This window comes from Phyllobates terribilis, unplaced genomic scaffold (assembly GCF_046119375.1).
Source record: "Phyllobates terribilis strain yellow unplaced genomic scaffold, ASM4611937v1 Scaffold_4__5_contigs__length_816908805, whole genome shotgun sequence".
NCBI classification, from domain to species: Eukaryota; Metazoa; Chordata; class Amphibia; order Anura; family Dendrobatidae; genus Phyllobates; species Phyllobates terribilis.
Window position 1 is genome coordinate 400,200,845 of NW_027362764.1, and position 20,532 is coordinate 400,221,376.

Sequence of the window (20,532 nt, forward strand, 5' to 3'; positions counted from 1 at the left end):
CTGATAATGTCTTCTCCCACCTCCCAATTCATTATGATGCTATTAAATACTTATAATGAATGGTGGGGGGGGACACACAGGACAGAGACTAAGGCTATGTGCACATGTTCAGGATTTGCAGAAGAAAATTCTGCTGCATGTCCTAATGGCAGGAAGAACGCAGTGTAAAATTCATTTTTTTTCCATATTTTTTACATACTTTTGTTGCGTATTCTCCCCACTCATTAGTACGGGTGAAATATGCTGCAAGGATTGATATTATGCAGATTTTAATCTGCTGCAAATCTGCAAGAAAAAAATAAGCAACATGTGAATGAGACTTCAAGGGGTTTTCCCACGAATGAAAGTTCATTTTAGTCAATAGATTTTGGAATAGTAATAACTTATACAATTGGATGTGTTTAAATAAAATGTTCCTGTGCTGAGATAATCTTATAAATGTTCCCTTGTCGAATGGCAGTGTCTAACCGTGCAGGAACATGGTCTGATCATACCACATCTCCTGGGCAGGGGAGAAAGGAAAAGAGTATACAGATATTACATCATGGGATCACAGCTGATTATTTTTGTGAGGTAAAATATTTCCCTGTCTGTTCTTAAACAATGTTTTACTTCAAAGAAAGAATCAGCTGCGATCCCCTCCTGTCCTGTCTGCATACTCTTTTGTGTCCTTCCCTGCCCAGGAGCTGTGGTATGATCAGATCATGTTCCTGCACGGTCAGACACAGCCATTACACAGCACACAGCAGGGGCACATTTATAAGATTATCTCAGCACAGGAACATTTTATTTAAACACATCCAACTGTGGAAGTTATTCTCATTACAAGATCTATTGATTAAAATGAACTTTTATTCGTGGGAAACCCCCTTTAAGGTATCTCATTCCCTTTTGTTTGTACTGTAAAACCTTGCATATTTTCTGTGTGCACATAGCCTTACAGTTAAATGGGAAAAATCACAAGACTGAATAATTTATGTTTATTGGGCAGCGGAGATTATAGTTAATGGGAAGAACAGTGCCACTTATCACTTTAGCAGTCATCAAAGCAAAAGGTGGCTACTTTGAAGAACCTAGAATATAAGACATATTTTCAGTTGTTTCACACTTTTTTGATAAGTATATAATTCCACATGTGTTAATTCATAGTTTTGATGCCTTCAGTGTGAATGTACAATTTTCATAGTCATGAAAATACAGAAAAATCTTTAAATGAGAAGGTGTGTCCAAACTTTTGGTCTGTACTGTATATATATTTGTTGCTTTGTCGCCATAAAAAGAGGGGGGCCCAGACACATTTCTTGCATAGGGGGCCCAAGCTGACAGTGTCTGCCCCTGGCTGTGGTCAATATACACGCATAAACTATGCATCAGCACAGTGCAGTTGATTGATACATCTATAGGAGATACACCTCATTGTGGCTGGATAGTTTTTAATTTTTTTTTCCCACTATGTAATAGTGGAATTAATGTATTCATTAATCGTTGTGTACCGACACACACTGTATGTATATGACGCGCCCCTGGGCCTGTGTCGCGCTGCGTTGCGCACGCGGGAGCTTACCCGGAGCCGGATCTCTTGAGGGTTGTAGTCTCGTGGCGGTGATCCGGTCCGTGCCCAGGGAGTCAGACTAAGTGGCGCTGTATCAGTGGTAGATGATGGACGACTACGCCACCCGTTGAATGCAGCTATGGAGCCGCCGCTGCAGGGCAGACCGCCGAGGCCGGTGGAAGGATGGTGCAGCGTGGATGGTATAACCCCCAACGGGAGGGGTTTGGCCTCAGGGCAGCCGACGTGGATGATGGGGGTAGCAGGAACCACTCAGAGACGATGCGGTGTAGTTCAGGGTCTTTACTGGTGACAAAGATAGACCCTCCCGGAGTACTGGCTAGCGGTTGGGGCCTGGTCAGTCCTTGAGCAGATGGGATCTCCCCTGGCCAGGCGGAGTTGTAGGCCTCCCAAACTAACGATACTCTTCTGGCTACCTTGCTAGAAGCGAGTATAAGTAGCCCACGTCCCTGAGTGTACCGTGTGGTGCTCACCCGTATGGCCGGTGACTCGGGGCCTTCTAGTAGCTTCCGCTCCACGACGGCGGTGCTGGTCCCATGCGTGTGACCGTGCCTTCGGGTTTCTTGGCCAGAGGACCTGAAATCCCCTGCCTGACGGATTCTGCTGCTGGGTAGGAGTTAGTCCCCACAGCCTCGGACTCCGGGTCCGGTAAGAAATCTTCTCAGTCAGGGCGAGCTCTGCAGCTGCCAGCCCCTGACTCTTTGTAACACTGCTCCCACAGAGCTCCTGTTGTTTCTTCCTATGCTGCTTCTCTTCTCTACTTCTGGCATGGCCCAGGAGCTGGGCCCAGCCGGAGCCACAGCTCCCTGTCAGCCCTCCTGGCTGAACTCTCCCTCTCAACTCTCTAACCCTGCCTCAGCCCCAGGTTTATACAGGGGAAGTTCTTCCCCTCCCAGGACTGGGCAGGAGGTGTGGCATGCATAGGATTCCTGACCAAGAGACCTCCCACCTGCTCTCAGACATAACATTGCCGTTACTGTGGAAACCAGACCCCTGGGGTGCCACATATATGTTTGTATAATGGCCACATAGAGTATTTGTTCACTTGCATATTAATTTTATACTGCAGATATGCGGGCCCTATTTTTTTTTAAAAAATAGCTTTGTTATGTAAAAAAAATCTGAAGATAACTCATAGCATTAACATACCTTTGCAATAATGGCTCCAACCATCCATCATGACATTCACAGTGACCATCAAGAAAGGTCAGAACTTCTCCATTTGCTTGTGATGCTCCAATGAGACGTGCCCGTATTAGACCTTCTCTTTTCTTTGCACGGATTAGCCGCACTTTCTTCAGTGCAGAAATATGGTTTGCCAATGGTTCCTTTAGGTGTTCTACAAATACATTGCAAGTACAATGGTATACCTGTCTACATCATGTGACCACTGAAACCAATCACTCAGCTCAGAAGTTACACTAAAGTAGAGGGTACGAGACCACTGTCCAGTGACTGGCTGCAGCAGTTACATGCTGTATATATGACTTCACCGCTGCAGCAGTGTCAAGGCCAGAGTGGAGCTGTGACGTGGGAGCGGCATGGGTAAGTATTGATGATTTTGTTATTTTCAAACAGATCAAGCCTTTGAGGTATTTCAGTTTGAAAGAGTTAACATCTTTTAAAAAACTGAGCAGCAGATTTAGGGCCAATACAACTTTTTTTTATAACTTTTTATCATAAGTTTGGTAAAAAAATTTATATCTGAATTTCGATTTCAGTAGCAATTTGTTACTTACCTTTGTCACTGTAGTCATCAACAAGAATAATTTCCTCAAGGAGGGTGTCTGGAGTAGTTTCCAGGACACTGTGCACTGTCCGTAGAAGTATTGACCATGCTTCATTGTAAAAGACAATGATGACAGATGTTCTGGGTAACTTACTGTAGTTGTATTTCATAGTTCTACACCTGTAATTGGAAAATACGTTTAGAGGATTGTTGTTAGACTTCGTGATGATTGAAGCAGCTTTGTGAATTTTCATAATGAATTGTCAAAGCTATGGAAATGCGTCATTGACAGTGAGGGTGACTTCTGCTGTCCTTCAACTAGAACTGGGCAATAAATACTATCCTAACTGTGAAACAGTGAGGGGAATCATATGCGAGGGCCGTTATGTGCCCCCCAGGATGCGCATAGAGGCATATTGAACCAGCTGGAGCACATTGTGATTATAGAAACACCTGTGGTTGCAGTTCAAAATAAAAGTGTGGACTTGATTTAAGAAAACCTGACATGGGCTTTTATTTTTGGAGAGGTCTATAGGATTGATAGTGGGATGGACCTCTCCCTCCACTCCGGGTTTTGGGAGTAACCCATGTCCACGAAACCCATTTAAACCTTTAGTTGAGCTTTGGGTGTGTTGGTTTGCAAGCTTGAGCGCAGGAGCTCTCTGCAGTACCGGTCTGTGTGAGGCTGAACACATGCCAGTAGAAGCAAAGCCACTGACGCACCCTTGAGTCTTACGGTGGTGCAGTCGCCCATGGCAACATAGTGTTAAGGACTGTTTGGACAATCCAGCTGCGATCCGGAGGATAACATTTGCCTTTTTGTTGTGAGGTACCAAAATAAAGACTTAAAGGGATCTCCAAAATCTTATCCCAATATGTAGTAGGTGTAATAATAATAACATTAGCATATACCTCCAATTAGAGATGTAGTATAGTATTTTTGATTTGCTATGTCTCTTTCCTCATATGCTGGCACTGCAGGACCTTAGGTATCCATGGTTATGACCACAAGCAGCTAGCTAACTGTCAGTGGATGTAACCATGGATACCTAAGGTCCTGCAATGCCTGCACATGAGGAAAGAGACATATCGAATCAAAAATACTATACTACATTTCTAATTATAGATATTTGCCATTATTATTATTACACCTACTACACATTGGGATAGGATCTTGGAGATCGGAATACCCCTTTAAGTTGTACTTAGCTGAGTCACTGCCTCTTACCGCACTGAACACCGCTGCATTACATTACATACTCTTAAATAAAACTCAAAATGTGCTTTAAGCCAAATTCAGATACCCACGTAGCATGGACCGAGTTCAGGCTGGTCATGGTCCTGAGCTGATCTTGACAGTCTCATATATGCATATGTAGCTGTCAACTTCAGATCAAAAGACCCAGTGCCAGTCTGTGCATCATGGCCCTTACTTCGACTATGATACACTGATGTCTGAATTCAGCCCTAGAGGCATTATGCGGACCTAAAGAAGTTGTCCGACCAAAAAATCCCAACATTTTTTTTAAACTAATCTGTGCTGTATTGTAATACACAACACCCCTATATATTTAGTTTTTTTGTTTCTGCCTTTCGCTTCTCCTGAATTTCACTTCATTCACTGCACCCACTTTGTTTAGCTGTGGCACTACCAAACTTGACAACTCCCTGTGCGGTACTATCTAACCTCCCAGCCAGAGTTGGCACCGCCCAGCATCAGTGTTCAGCACCGCCCTCTGCCCATCCACTGCACACTCATTGGCTGTCAAGTAATCTGCCCTAGCACTAACCTCTGTCATCACTCCAGTACTGAAAATAACAGAGCAGTGTCCACATCTAGGGAAAATAGCACAATCACTGCACTCCACACGACAGTGGTGATAGAGCATCACATGTCTCCACATCACATCCACAGTGGTGATAGAGCATTCATAGCTCTCAACAGTCCCGTTTTTGGCCGGACTGTCCCTCTTTGAGGGCTCATTCCCATGACCCATCACTTCTCAGCTGTTCTCCCGGCTGTGGAGGGTGGTGGGGCAGGCTGCGGCAGTGGAGCAGCGGGTACAGGTAGTAGCCGGCTGCCGCAGCTACCATGTGTGCCCGCTGCTAAAGAAAACTAATATTCACTCTTCTCCATGCCTATGGGAGTGGAGAGGAGTGAATATTCATTCTCCTTAATAGTGCACACTGTCAATGGCAGCCGCCCGCTATTAGAGATAATGAATATTCTCTCTTCTCCACTCCCATTGGCGTGGAGAAGAGTGAATATTCCCTCTCTTTAGTAGAAGGCACAGAGGAGCGCTGAGCCACAGCAGGAAAGAGGCCGCTGCTGTGTGTGCTATTAAGGAGAATGACTATTCACTCCTCTCCACGCCCATAGTCCCGGCATGGAGAGGAGTGAATATCCCCGCAGCTCACCTCGGCATCTGAGGGTGCATGGCAGTGATGTCATGCGCTGCTCAGATGCTGACATGAGCTATTGGCAGACAGAACACAGCGCTCGAGCAGAAGGGAGGAAGGTGAGTAGAAGTGTTTATTTTTTTCATGTGTGCAGTGATGGGGGCCATGCATACCAGGATTGGGTCTGAGGGGGTCATGCATACCAGAATTGGGTCTGAGGGGGCCATGCATACCAGGATTGGGTCTGAGGGGGCCATGCATACCAGGAATTGGGATGAGGGGGCCATGCATACCAGGAATGGGGATGAGGGGGCCAAGCATACCAGAAATGTGGATGAGGGAGCCATGCATACCAGGAACGGGGATGAGGAGGCCCTGCATACCAGGATTGTGGATGAGGGGGCCCTGCATACCAGGATTGTGGATGAGGGGGTCATGCATACCAGGAATGGGGATGAGGGCCTGTCTGCTGAATGCCCCTCATTACCAGTGCTTCTCTGACAAGTCCTCCTGCCTGGGGAGAAAAACTGTAAATGGGCATGGATTGGGGTGTGGCCAGGGGTGTTGCCAAAATTTGTCGTGGCGCACTAAGCGCGCCACATGATCTATCCCTCTTTCTCTTCACAGTGGTGATAGAGCGTCACATCTCCGAATCACGTCCACAGTGGTGATAGAGCATCACATGTCTCCACATCAAATCCACAGTTTTGATAGAGCGTTACATGTTTCCACACCACATCCACAGTGGTGATAGAGCATTACGTGTCTCCACATCACATCCACAGTGGTGATAGAGCTTCACATATCTGCACACCACATCCACAGTGGTGATAGAGCGTTACATGTCCCCACATCACATCCACAGTGGTGATAGAGGATCACATGTCCCCACATCACATCCAGAGTGCTGATAGAGCATCACATGTCCCCACATCAAATCCATACCTCCCAACTTTCAAAGAACAAAAAGAGGAACAAATAATGTGGTGCGCGTAGCGCGCCATGGCAAATTTTTGCCACGGCCCTGGCCACACCCCAATCCACGCCTATTTACCATTATCTTTTCCCCCTGCAGGAAGAGTTGTCAGAGGGGCGCTGGGAGTGATTAAAATTCAGCAGACGCTTGAGACTGCAGGGTGTAGACCCAAATCCAGGACTGTCCACTGTATCCGGGACAGTTGGGACTAGAGATAAGCAGATGGATTCCTGGGTCTCTGGTCCAGCATCCAGGTCAGTGCCACCTGGTGGGTGGATGAGAGGCCATGAATCTTTTATCTTCCAGGGCAGTGCGACGTCATCTATGTGTCCTGCAGACGTCCGCACCAAACTACACAAGAACAATTTTCTTCCCCTTATTTGATGCGTTTTGGTGCAGATGTGAAGCTGCGTTTTTAAGGTGCTTTCTATAGGACAGAAAAGCTTTGATTTTGCACTTAATGAAGTATCTGCATTTTTTAGGCTCCACATAGAAGCGTCTGAAGAGTGAGATGAGCGAGCGTGTATTGTTAATCCTTTCGGCAAGCACGCTCGGCATTTATGTTAGTGCCGCCACACACATGCAGCCGCTGCGGCTCAAACGAAGATGCCAAACACGCTGAAAATACTCGGCGAGCACCAGAGCATGCTCGTCGAAAGGGTTAACAATACACGCTCGCTCATCACTACTCTGCGGTTTTGGAGCATTTCTCTCTATAGGCTTCCTATGAAAAGAACGAATGAAGAAAAAAAACTCCGCTGCATTTTTAAGCGCAGAATCAAAGTTTTTCTGTACTGTTAAAAAGCGTTAAAAACTCTGCTTCATATCTGCCCCAAAATCGCATCAAATAAGCGCATAAAAGAAATGCAGCAAACACACAATAGACAGAGAAGATTGTTATTGCGCCGTGTGGTGCGAATGTGTCACCCTGGCCTGGATGCCATAAATATAATAAAGCTGTGTCTGAGAGCAAGGGGGAAGTTCTCTGGTCAGGGGAACATTAGCATGCAATACCTCCTGTCACAGGCCAGTCGGGCGAGAAGGCTGCCCCTATAAAAGCTGGAACTGGGGGCAGGGTTAGAGAGAACTGGACGACCTGTCTCTGGATTGAGAGGTGTCCCAGAGCAGTGAGGGACAGTTGTATTGTGCCCTAAGAGGACGTGTGGCGGTGAGAGAGCCACAAGCCAGGGACAAGAGGTGAAGTACGCCTGTCCTGGCAGATAAAGAACCAAATTTACCAGACTTTGGTGTCTGGAGCTGTGAGGATTCCACGTCCTACAGCAGATAACCAGTCCGCAGGGGACTGTACGTTCCTTGGCCTAAGAAGCCCGGAGGCTCCGCCACAGCAGAAGGGACCAGCAGAGCCGTACCAGGCCGGGAGTAGAAAGGAACTCACGTTGCAAACCATACGGGCGAGAAGACACGGTGAGCTCGGGACCGTGGGCTGTTACCCTACCAGGAGGAGATAGCCAGAAGGAGCGCAGAGAGCACGGTAGGCCTACACCCTCACCCTGACCAGGGCCAATTTCCCAATTGCTCTCAGACATCTAGGTCCCCCCCAGCCGGGACTGTTTGTGGGTCAGTTCACCTGTTCTAGTAAAGACCCTGGACTGCAACCTGTTGTCTGTGTGCTCCTTGCTCCTCCAACGCTAACGGTACTGGGACGCCCTACACCAACACCCCCCATCTTCCATTATACTGCCCTGGGGCCGCACTCTTCCCGTGGGGAGTCACACTATCCCAGCTGCATACATCATCAGCCCCAGCGGTCTACCTGGCAGCGGCGGTCTGCACTGACCGCAATCCACGGGTGGCGTAGTCGGACACACCAACAGCGCGACGCAGACTACCACTGGTCTGACCACCCTGAGCCATGGAACCGGGTAGCCACTACTACCCCCATCGTTCCCCTATTGCCCGGATCCGAGTGCCCCACGGCCCAGGGGGCGAGTCACGAACACCTGCAGAAAAAAAAGCAGCAAAAAGAACGCAGCATTTACGCTACATGTGAACATGGCCTCAGCATTACAGTTTTATTACATTTTTTATGGGTTTAATATAGAAAAAATATAAATTACGGCATTTTTTTTACGCCATTTGCCGATCCCCATAAATAATCTGATCGCTGTGTTCTGCAGGTCATTACGATTACAGGGGCACCAAATATGCCAATGTTATGTACTGATTTGTGATGTTCATTATTTTTTACAAAACTCTTTAAAAATACAATATTTATTTCATTATTAAGTGTTTTTCTTTATTATTTTTTAGCAATTTTATAGGATGAAAAAAAATCTCTTATTCTGCTGTGTACAATGTATGTATAAAAATACATTCATGATACACAGTAGTGTATTTCTAGGCAGATTCTGCAGTACAGATGAATGAGACAAAATTCTATCACTAATCTCAGAAATGCTGGTGGCTCAGCAGGATAAGTGTCTGTGTCAGTAACGTTTTGAAGTTGTGGATTCAAGACCAGGGATGAAAAGATAAAAATATTTTTATAATTGCTCATAAATTTACTACTTTTATTTATAGGACCAAAAATAATCATTTTCTTCTGCTCAGTATACAGGCACCATAGAAATACATTGTTATACACAATGTATTTCTATGGACTTGTATGAGCTGCTTCTGGATGCATTGACTGCATTGTAGAGTCAAGTTAACTAAATCCTCCTATGTTCGCCATTGAGAGCTGTAGTTCAATGATTAGCGCTTCAGCCTCCAGATGCTGAGTTCCTGGTTCGTGTCCCGGGCAGGTGCGATCACAGGAGAACGAAGAGGTGAGCAATATAATTTAATTTATTCACTGACCAGTGAGTGGCCCCGCCCCCGAGGAGGAGGAGCTACACCCCAACAACAGAGAGCTTCTATAAATACACAGGATGGTTGGGAGCTATGTCAAATCCACAGTGGTGACAGAACATCACCCCTGATACATACATACCTCCCAACTTTTTAAGAACAGAAAGAGGGACACATCATGCTACGAGTGCCGGGGCAAATTTTGGCCACGCGCCTGGCCACACCCCAATCCACACCCATTTACCATTTCTTTATCAGAGGGGCGCTGGTAATAAGGGGCATTCAGCAGACACCTGAGTATGCAGGGCGTAGACCCAAATCCATGACTATCGGTTGTATCCGAGACAGTTAGGACTAGGCATGAGCGGATGGATTCCCGGGTCTCTGGTCCAGCGTCCAGGGCAGCGGTACCTGGCAGATGGATAGGAGACCATAAATCTATAACCATCCGGTGTCTCCAGCAACTTTTGATCATCCAGGGCAGCGGTACCTGGCGGATGGATAGGAGACCATAAATCTATAACCATCTGGTGTCTCCGGCAACTTTTGATCATCCAGGGCAGCGCAACGTCATCTATGCATCCTGCTCATCTCTAGTTGTGGATTATTTTTTGTTCCCTCATTCACAGTTGGAGCCACCAGAACTTTCTCATCTTTATGTAGCTTCACTATACGACATCCGGCTTTCTTGTATCTGTAAGGCCGTGTTCACACGTTGCAGAAATACTATGTTTTTTGTTTTCTGCAGGATCCGCACCAAACTCCACAATAAGAATCAAAGCTTTTCTGTACTGTTAACAAGAGTTAAAAACTCTACTTCTTATCTTCCCCAAAATCGCCTCAAACAAAGAGGAAAACGCATAAAAGAAATGCAGCAAAGACGCCATAATCAGAAGATTGTTACTGTGTCGTGTGGTGCGGACACCTGCAGAAAAAAACAACAGAAAGAACGCAGCATTTACCCTACGTGTGAACACGGCCTCAGCATTACTGTTTTATTACATTTTTATGGATTTAATCAAGAAAAATATAAATGATGCCATTTTTTTTACATCCTTTACCGATCCCCGTAAATAATCTGATCGCTGCGTTGCGCAGGTCATTACGATTACAGGAACACCAAATATGTCCTCGTTTTTTGCTGATTTGTGATGTTTATTATTTAAAAATAAATGCATTAAAAATAACTTTTTTTTTCATTATAAAGTGTATTTCATTATTATTTTTATAGTAATTTTATATGATGAAAAATCTATTAGGGTATGTGAACACGATTCGGAGCTGCTGCGGGTTTGATGCTGCGTGTTTATGCACCATCAAACCCGCAGCGGCCAGATGTTACAGCATAGTGGATTTCTAGAAATCCCATGCCCACTATGCGTCTCCGTGCACCCGTGGAAATTGACATGTGGCGTGTCTTTCCAAACCACAGCATGTCAATGTCTTTTACGGATCCGCATGCGGGCTTTCTCCATAGACCTAACATCTATGACTAAAGTCCGCAGGTGAAAAAAAAAAGACGGGCCGGAGGTGCAGTTACAGATGCTGCTCTCTAAACTCAGAGCGATGACTGAACCCAGAACGCTGCGGGGAAAATAAAGTAAATTTTCTACCCACAGTGTTCGGCTATGGTCAGGCGCCGGGCAGCATAATAATGATGTTAACCTGCAGATTAGCCGCATATCTGCAGGTTAATAGGAGATAGGCTCCTTTTAAAAGATGTGCAAATTTAATAATAGATAGATAGATAGATTGATAGATAGATAGTGCCTCGCATGTGGAGCTTATTGTCCAGCTTTTTATTAACCAAATAAATAAGTAGAAAAAATGGCATAGGATCCCCCCTATTTCTGATGACCAGCCAAGGTAAAGCAGACAGCTGTGAGCTGATATTATCTGGCTGGGAAGGTCCCTGGTTATTGGACCCTCCCCAGCCTACAAATACCAGCACGCAGCCACCCCAGAATTGGCACATCATAGAATCATAGAATCATAGAATCATAGAATCATAGAATGGTAGAGTTGGAAGGGACCTCCTGGGTCATCTGGTCCAACCCCCTGCTCAAAGCAGGATTCACTAAATCATCTCAGACAGATGTCTGTCCAGCCTCTGTTTGAAGACGTCCATTGAAGGGGAACTCACCACCTCTCGTGGCAGCCTGTTCCACTCATTAATCACCCTAACTGTCAAAAAGTTTTTTCTAATATCTAATCTGTGTCTCCTCCCATTTAGTTTCATCCCATTGCGTCTAGTCTTTCCTTGTGCAAATGAGAATAAAGATGATCCTTCTACAATGTGACAGCCCTTGACATATTTGTAGACAGCTATTAAGTCTCCTCTCAGTCTTCTTTTTTGCAAGCTAAACATTCCCAAATCCTGCAACCGTTCCTCATAGGACATAGTTTGCAGACCAGTCACCATTCTGGTCGCTCTTCTCTGAACTTGCTCCAGTTTGTCTATGTCTTTTTTAAAATGTGGTGCCCAAAACTGTACACAGTATTCCAGATGAGGTCTGACCAAAGAGGAGTAAAGACCGATAATGACTTCACGTGATCTAGACTGTATGCTTCTGTTAATACATCCCAGAATTGTATTTGCCTTTTTTGCTGCTGCATCACACTGTTGACTCATGTTCAGTCTATGATCTATTAGTATACCTAAGTCTTTTTCACATGTACTGTTGCTTAGCTCTATTCCTCCCATTCTGTATATGCTTTTTTCATTTTTATTGCCCAGATGTAGTACTTTGCATTTTTCCCTGTTAAAAATCATTCTGTTGTTTGCTGCCCACTGCTCCAGTTTATTTAGGTCTTTTTGAATCCTCTCTCTCTCTTCTCTAGTATTAGCTATCCCTCCTAGCTTTGTGTCATCAGCAAATTTAATCAGTTTACCCTCAATTCCTTCATCTAAATCATTGATAAAGATGTTGAACAATACAGGTCCCAGGACGGAGCCCTGTGGTACCCCACTTGAGACATTCATCCAGCTGGATGTGAAGCCATTTACAACCACCCTTTGAGTCCGATCACTAAGCCAGTTATGAATCCACCTAACAGTTGCCTGGTCCATTGCATACTTGGTCATTTTTTCAATAAGGATGGTGTGAGATACTTTGTCAAATGCTTTGCTGAAGTCAAGATATACTATATCTACAGCATTTCCCTGATCCACCCAGTCAGTGATTCTGTCATAGAAGGAAATTAAGTTAGTCTGACATGACTTGTTAGTTACAAACCCATGCTGACTCTGGTTAATCACTTCATTCTTATCCATGTACTTACATACATGTTGTTTAATAATTTGTTCAAAGATCTTTCCTGGTATAGAAGTCAGACTCACCGGCCTATAGTTCCCTGGGTCCACCTTCTTCCCCTTTTTGAAGATAGGAACAACATTTGCTCTTCTCCAGTCTTCGGGGACTTCTCCTGTTCTCCAAGAATTTTCAAAGATTATGGAGAGTGGTTCTAAAATTTCTTCTACGATCTCCTTCAGTACTCTGGGGTGTAATTCATCTGGACCTGGAGACTTGAACTCATTTATGTTAGCTAAATATTCCCTCACAATCTTTCTGTTTACAGATAACTTGGATTCTTCTATTCCTTTGAAAGGACAGTGAGGATCAGTTGATGTTACATTTTCTTTCTGAGAGAAAACAGCTGCAAAATAGGAATTAAAAAGTTCGGCCTTCTCAACATCCTCTCTTACCATTTCTCCATTTTCATCCTGTAAAAATCCTATAGCATCTTTGACTTTTCTTTTACTTTTGACATACCCCCAAAATTCTTTTTTATTGCTTTTGACATCTCTTGCAAGCCTTAATTCATTGTCAGCTTTAGCTAACCTGATACGTGGCCTGCAGGATCTGCAGACTGCATTATAATCTTCTTTAGATATGCCTCCCTCTTTCCATTTAATAAACATTTCCTTCTTTCTTTTTAGCATGTGTTTAAGTTCTGTGTTCATCCATCCTGGTTTCCTTAAATGCTTCCCATTCTTCCTACTTTTCGGGATTGTTGACGATTGTGCTTTGAGAATCTCATTTTTAAAAATTTCCCATCCTTCCTGGACATTTTTGTCCTTAAGGACATCCAGCCATTGGATCCCTCCTATTCTCTTTCTGAGTCTCTTAAAATCTGCCTTTCTAAAATCTAACCTTGAAGTTTGAGTCTTTACATGTCTTCCTCCTCTAGTTATCCAAAATTCTATAATAGCATGATCGCTGCCTCCTAGGGTCCCAGCCACCTTTACCTCCTCAACCATTTCCTCCCTGTTTATAAGGATTAGATCCAAAGTAGCAGATCCCCTTGTTTTCTCCCCTACCTTTTGGAAGATAAAGTTGTCAGCAAGAGAGGATAAGAATTTTCTTGACCTGTTAGTTTTACTTGAGAGAGATTCCCAACAAATGTCTGGATAGTTGAAATCTCCCATGACCACTACGTCATATTTTTTGGAGAACTTGGTCATTTGATACATAAAGAGTTCATCCATATCTTCAGCTTGCCCAGGTGGCCTGTAGTAAATGCCTACAATGGTGTCCTTTCCGTTGTTCTCTCCTTGTATTCTTACCCAAACAGTTTCCACAGAACTCCCAGTCTCTGAAGCTTCAATCTCTGTGCAGATATACGCTTTTCTAACATACAATGCGACACCTCCTCCTCGTTTATCAAGTCTGTTTCTTGCAAATAAGTTGTATCCTTTTAGCCTTTTATTCCAATCATGTGTATCGTCCCGCCAAGTTTCAGTGATTCCAATGACATCATATTTCTTTTCCTGCATTAGTATTTCCAATTCTCCTTGTTTGTTGCCCATGCTTTGTGCATTTGTATAAAAACATTTTAGTTTGTGATTGGTTTCTCTTCCTCCCATATTTTTATTCTTTAAATTGTTTTGTCTTTGTTCTTCCTTTCCACTTCCAGTAGCAGAGATCTCAATAGTATTTGTCAGCTGTATGGCTTTTTCTGGCCTTTTGCTTCCCTTCCCACATTGTTCTAGTTTAAAGCTCTTCTGATGAGTGTAGCAAGGCGACTTCCAAATACATGTTTTCCAGTCTTCGTAAGGTGCACCCCATCTCTAGCAAGTAGTCCTTCGTATAGGTAATTCAATCCGTGATCCAGAAATCCAAATCCTTGTTGACGGCACCATCGACGTAGCCAGTTGTTCACCTCTAGAATCTTATTCCACCTCATTGTTCCATGGCCATCCACTGGGAGGATGGATAAGAAGACCACCTGCGCTCCCAATTCTTTCACTTTCTTGCCTAAGTCTTCAAAGTCACTGCAGATGGTTTCCAGGTCCTTTCTTGCGGTGTCATTTGTCCCCACATGTATTAGCAGGAATGGGTAGTGATCTGTAGGTCTGAAGAGTCTTGATATCCTGTCAGACACATCTTTAATTTTTGCTCCTGGAAGACATGAGATGCACCAACTCTGGAGATTTAACCGGCTCTTCCCACTTGCCCTGGTGCTTTGGCAATCGGGGTAATACTTTTTGGGGTTAATGTCAGCTGTGTAATGTCAGCTGGCATCAAGCCCTGGGGTTTGTAATGGAGAAGTGTCTATCAGACACCTCCATTACTAACCCCGTAATAAAAAGGAAAAGGAAAACCACACACAAAAATACTTTATTGAAATAAACACTTCCCCACACTATCACTTGTTCACTACTTTATTTAAAAAAAAGAAAAAATTCCACGTAGGTTAGATGTAGCCCACCTAATATGACGTAGTCTAGCGAATCTGCCAAAAAGTCTATGGAGCCTCATTCTGACACTCCACAGGCTTTGCCAACAGCCACTTCAGGGGCACGCTGCTCTGCGCATGACTAGGCAACTCTACACTAGATAGATAGATAATAGATGGATAAATAAATAAATAGATGGATAGATAGATAATAGATAGATGGGTGGATAGCGCGTGAGTGACTATAGACTTGTACTTTAAAATAGGACAAACCCTTTAAGGGGCTTTTCTAGTTTTCTCAAAAAGTAATGGTTGACTAAAATTATTTTGTAATATACTGAGTACATTTTTTAAAGTTTTCATTCAAACTGACAGATAATTGCTTATTCAATAGTACTTGAAAGGGACTGTTATGAGGGGAGGTCTGCTGCTGACACTGTTATAGGGGTAATGTCCCCCAATTCTATACTAATATCCTCCATCCTGGTATATATATACAGTATATATATATCCATCCTGGTATATATGCCCCCCCATCCTGATATATACATGTCCCCGTCCAGGTATACATGTCCCCCAATCCAAGTATATATGGCCCCAATCCTACTCCTGGTATGCATGGCCCCCTCATTCCCATCCTGGTATACATGGCCCCCATCCTAAACCTGGTATGCATAGCCCCCATCCCTATCCTGGTATATATGGCTCCCTCATCCACATTCTGGTATGCATAGTCCCCTCATCCCCATCCTGGTATGCATGGTTTTCTCCTCCCAATCCTGATATATAAGGCTCCCATTCATCCCCATCCTGGAATGCATGACCCCTTCACCTCCATCCTGGTATATATGGCCCCCTCCTCCCCATCCTAGTATGCATGGCCCACTCATCCCCATCCTGGGATCCATGGCCCCCATCCTGGTAAGCATTTTCCCCAATCCCCATCCAGAACGCACCCCCTACTCTCCTCCAAAATTTTGGAGGAAAAAGTGCGCCTTATAGTCCGAAAAATACGGTACATATCCCATGTATAAAGATAATTATAACATACAGGGGAACACAACGTAAAACGTATTTTAGTGGCACAGTTATTCTAAAAAAAAAACACTTGAAAACAGATATGTATGTAATAGTTGTTTTTTTATCAATTAAAAAAATGAAGTGAATAAACAAAAGAAAAATATAAATTAAATCAGTATTTGGTGTGACCACTCTGATTATAGTTAGGTGTATGAGTAACCAATTATACCAAATAGGTGATATGAAGGTTGAAACACAGTTATTGACTGAAACAGAAACCGCTGTGAATGCAGATTAAAACTGGGTGAGGAACAGCCAAACACTGCTACAAAGGTGAGGTTGTGGAAGACACTAGAGTTCCTGTTTTTTTTCCTTTCTGAAGAGGCTAATTGCAACTTTAAATTCCCAGGGAAAAAATTGCATGGCCTATAAGTTTCCTTATGTCATCTTGTCCCCCTCTGCAAGGAGAAACTTACCCCTGACACCCTCTGTCAGAGGCACAGGAAATTCTGGTTTATAGACTCACAGTGAGTCGTGTGGCAGGTCCCTTTAAAAGATTGATATGAACTTTTAGGATTATCACATGAGACGTTCCTGCCCTCTTCCTTTCTGAAGAGGCTATTTGCACAATTAAATTATAAGGGGAGCATTGCATGGACTATACCTCTCCCTATGCTATATTGGTGCTGTCCAAAATGAAAAACATTAGCACCTAGACTCTATTAGCAAGACACAACATGTTACAAATGAATAACTGTACAAACAAATGAGATGAGGAACATTCATGAGCAATGGAAAAAACTACAATTTGGGAATTGAGATATGCTTTAAAGACCTCTACATTTCATTTAGTGACAGGGAATCTATCACCAGTTTTTTTCTCCATAATCTGAGATCCACATAATGCAGAGGCACAGACCTGGTTCTAGCGAGGTACCACTTACCGGGACCACTTGCTGTAGTTTTGATAAAATCATTAGAGGACAAGTAAACTTGCTTCCATATAGTCCTCAATATTCATGAGTTCTGTATAACCTCACCACCACCACTACTGATTGGCAGCTTTCTGCCTATGCACTGTGTACAGAGAAAGTTGCGAATCAGTGGTGTGGTAGAGGTTATTTAGAGCTCAGTATTCAGAGATCTGTAGATCTGCAGCAGGTGAACTAGTGATTTTATCAAAGCTACAACACGCAGGCCAATAAGTGATACAGTGCATCACTAGAATCAGGGTCTCTGACCCTGCTGCTCTGAGGAGGGGAAGAAAAACCTGATAGCAGATTTACATTAATGCTTGTATTCCCTGAGGAATGCTGGATCACATTTCCTTAGAACTCTGCATTATGCCATTCCTCTGTATGAATAAATTGACACAAGGATGTCCCCATGTCTTTTCTGTGCTCATAGTGCCAGACTATGGAGGAAAACATTTCTTTGATAAGGAGAATGGAAATGCTCAGTTATTATTTCGTTAATAAATGTCTAACATAATAATAGTACAGTGCAGAGTAATAAAGGGGTTGTCTGACATATACATTTTCATCCTTAATCCCTATCTATTTAATGCCATAATCTAAACTATTTTCTAATATGATTGCATTTACTATCCTCTCTAATTACACTATCTAGCTGCTTTTTTTCCTACTTCCTTTTTGATGATGCTTCTTATGAGAATCTCCGTGCACACTGGGATATTCAAACAAAGCGCCATCAGGGGGCAATGGCTGCGGTCACTGCTGCGACCTCTTACCTCTCTCTGAAACTAAGCGTCATCAGTGACCTTCGCTTCTGGGGTTGGGCTAGTCTCTGTGCAATATGCACTGTGCACAATGACGGCGCAATCTCTTACCGGCTCACATTAGAAGTAATGAATCAGTTAAAGAGCGCATTGTCCAGTGCGCGTTGTCAGAATACCTAGCGTGCAGAGATTAATGTGTATGAATGTCGGACCAACCCTTTAAGATCAGATGCCCAAAATTGTTAATTTATGGTGAATACAATCATGTACTTTCATGTGTCTTCTAATATTAATTTAGTAGCTGTTCTGCCTACTGCATAGTTGGAGAAATTATTATTCATTTACCTAATAAGCCTGAGTGTTACCTACTAACATTTCGGAGGTTAATCTGGACTTACATTGGATTCCATCTCTCCTCTAGACGACGGTGTAGTGAGATCTTGTCACTCAGGTAGATGTTTATCTGATGTTTGTTGATGCTTTCCTCTTCCAGCTTCTTTTCTTCACCTCTAAGTTTGAGTCTCACCGGACGACCAAACTCTCCCAAAGCGTGTGGGTCTAATGGTGGCCGTTCATACACCGGCCTCTTCAGCTGCTCATAGTCTAGGTCATTTTGATTGACAGGTTTATGTTGCTCCTCAGCTTTTAGTTCTCTATGATTCTGGATATTATTGTCTTCAGCATCTTTACTTGCTAACAACAGGAAACCAAAGAAGGAAAAGCAGGAAATAATAGCGATCAGTAGGCAAAGTCTCTTATTTCTCCTCAGTTTTGCCAACCTGTTATCAGTCCACATCTCAATGAATTCATCAGTTGAATCTCAGTCTGGCTTATGGATCTAGTGAAAAACAAGCAAAAACTTTATTAGTGACTCATTCTAGAAGAAGTGTCTTAAAGCAAATACCAGTTTAACATAAATTTGCCTAAAGTGAATGATTACAGGTTAGTGGATTTCTGAGCTTGATAACCTAAACATATTCAACAAAGCAATGGATTCAAGTGCATTAGAAATTACTCACTATTTTATACTGGCAGAGTACAGGTTATACCTTCAAGCTCTGATTATGCACCAGAAGTTGACATTGAGGGAATATTACAAAACCTATTACAATAATCCAGGTATGACTATGTTCAAAGAGAAATAAAGACCAACATAAACATCAATAAATAGTATTGCTGAATTTTTCATTAATTGAATGTGCAACCTACCTTCACAATATCATTGAAATCTCCTTAACTCACAGGTCTTGTCTGAATATTGTAGTTTTGGAATGAGAACTACTCAACTTTCTCCTATTGTCTTCCATACTGATCCCACCTACTCCAGTAATCCTTAACTTTTCTGCTTTGTTGCAAGTGCAACATGCCAGCACAGAACCTTGTTTACCCAAGGAGTTGACATTGAAGGATAGTCGATTGCCATCATACACAATCTGTCATCAGCAGAAGCTACACTCTATGACACTGTTCCTAAAGTAGTATGAACATAGCCTTGGACTTTAACGCCTTCAAAATCTGTTTTAGCTTTAGGAACCAAGACAGATTTTGGAAATCTGGTTTGTGTGAATATACTGTATGGGGATCTTTAAGGGCAGTATCCTTAAGCATTTATACTTAATTGTTACAGAAAACAAAATATTTCTCCTACAAGTTTATTGCAATTGCATATGTTTTGCTATGCACATGTTTATTTCCTTTGTGTGTTTGGGAACAAACACAAAAAAACTGAAAAAAATGGCAAACTGGACATAATTTCACACAAAACTCCCCAAAAATCCAGAGAAAATTGTCGCCACCCTCAACTTAATATTTGATTGCACACCCTTTGGAATAAATAACTGCAATCAATCGCTTCCTATAACCATCAACAAGCTTCTTACTCCTCTCAACTGGAATTTTGGGCCACTCTTCTTTTGCAAACTGCTCCAGGTCTCTTATATTTGAAGGGTGCCTTCTCCCAACGGCAATTTTAAGATCCCTCTACAAGTGTTCAATGGGATTTAGATCCAGACTCATTGCTGATTACTTCGCAACTCTCCAACGCTTTGTTTCCATCCATTTCTGGGTGCTTCTTGAAGTATGTTTGGGGTCATTGTCTTGCTGGAAGACTCATGACCTAGGACACAAACCCAGCTTTCTAAAACTGGGCACTACATTGCCACTCAAAATCCTTTGGTAATCTTCAGATTTCATGATGCCTTTCACTCAGTCAAGGCACATAGTGCCAGAGGCAGAAAAACAACCCCCAAGCATATTTAATCTTCCACCATATTTGACTGTAGGTACTGTGTTCTTTTCTTTGTAGGCCTCATTCCATTTTCGGAAAACAGTAGAATGATGTGCTTTAACAAAAAGCTCTATCTAGGTCTCATCTGTCCACAAGATGCTTTCCCAGAGGGATTTTGGCTTACTCACATATTTTGGCAAACTGCAGTCTTGCTTTTTTATGTCTCTGTGTCAGCAGTAGGGTCCTCCTGGGCTTCTTGCCACAGTGTTTCATTGCATTCAAATGTCAACAGATAGTTTGAGCTGACACTGATGCACCCTGAGCATGCAGTACAGCTTCAATTTCTTTTAAACTTACTTGATTGGGGCTGCATATTCACCAT

General features: G+C 43.2%; 1 protein-coding gene across 1 annotated transcript in view; it reads right to left on the reverse strand.

The window, feature by feature from the left end:
• LOC141264352 (polypeptide N-acetylgalactosaminyltransferase 12-like) overlaps window positions 1-18,731 on the reverse strand; it is a 96,303-nt gene extending 77,572 nt beyond the window's left edge. Inside the window, exons 1-3 of the mRNA XM_073676636.1 lie at window positions 18,322-18,731; window positions 3,310-3,479; window positions 2,720-2,909 (exon numbers count right to left, since the gene is read on the reverse strand). Coding sequence (XP_073532737.1) covers window positions 2,720-2,909; window positions 3,310-3,479; window positions 18,322-18,719 — 758 coding nt within the window. The 5' untranslated portion in view covers window positions 18,720-18,731. The remainder of the gene's footprint in view (window positions 1-2,719; window positions 2,910-3,309; window positions 3,480-18,321) is intronic.
• Window positions 18,732-20,532: the final 1,801 nt, after the last annotated feature.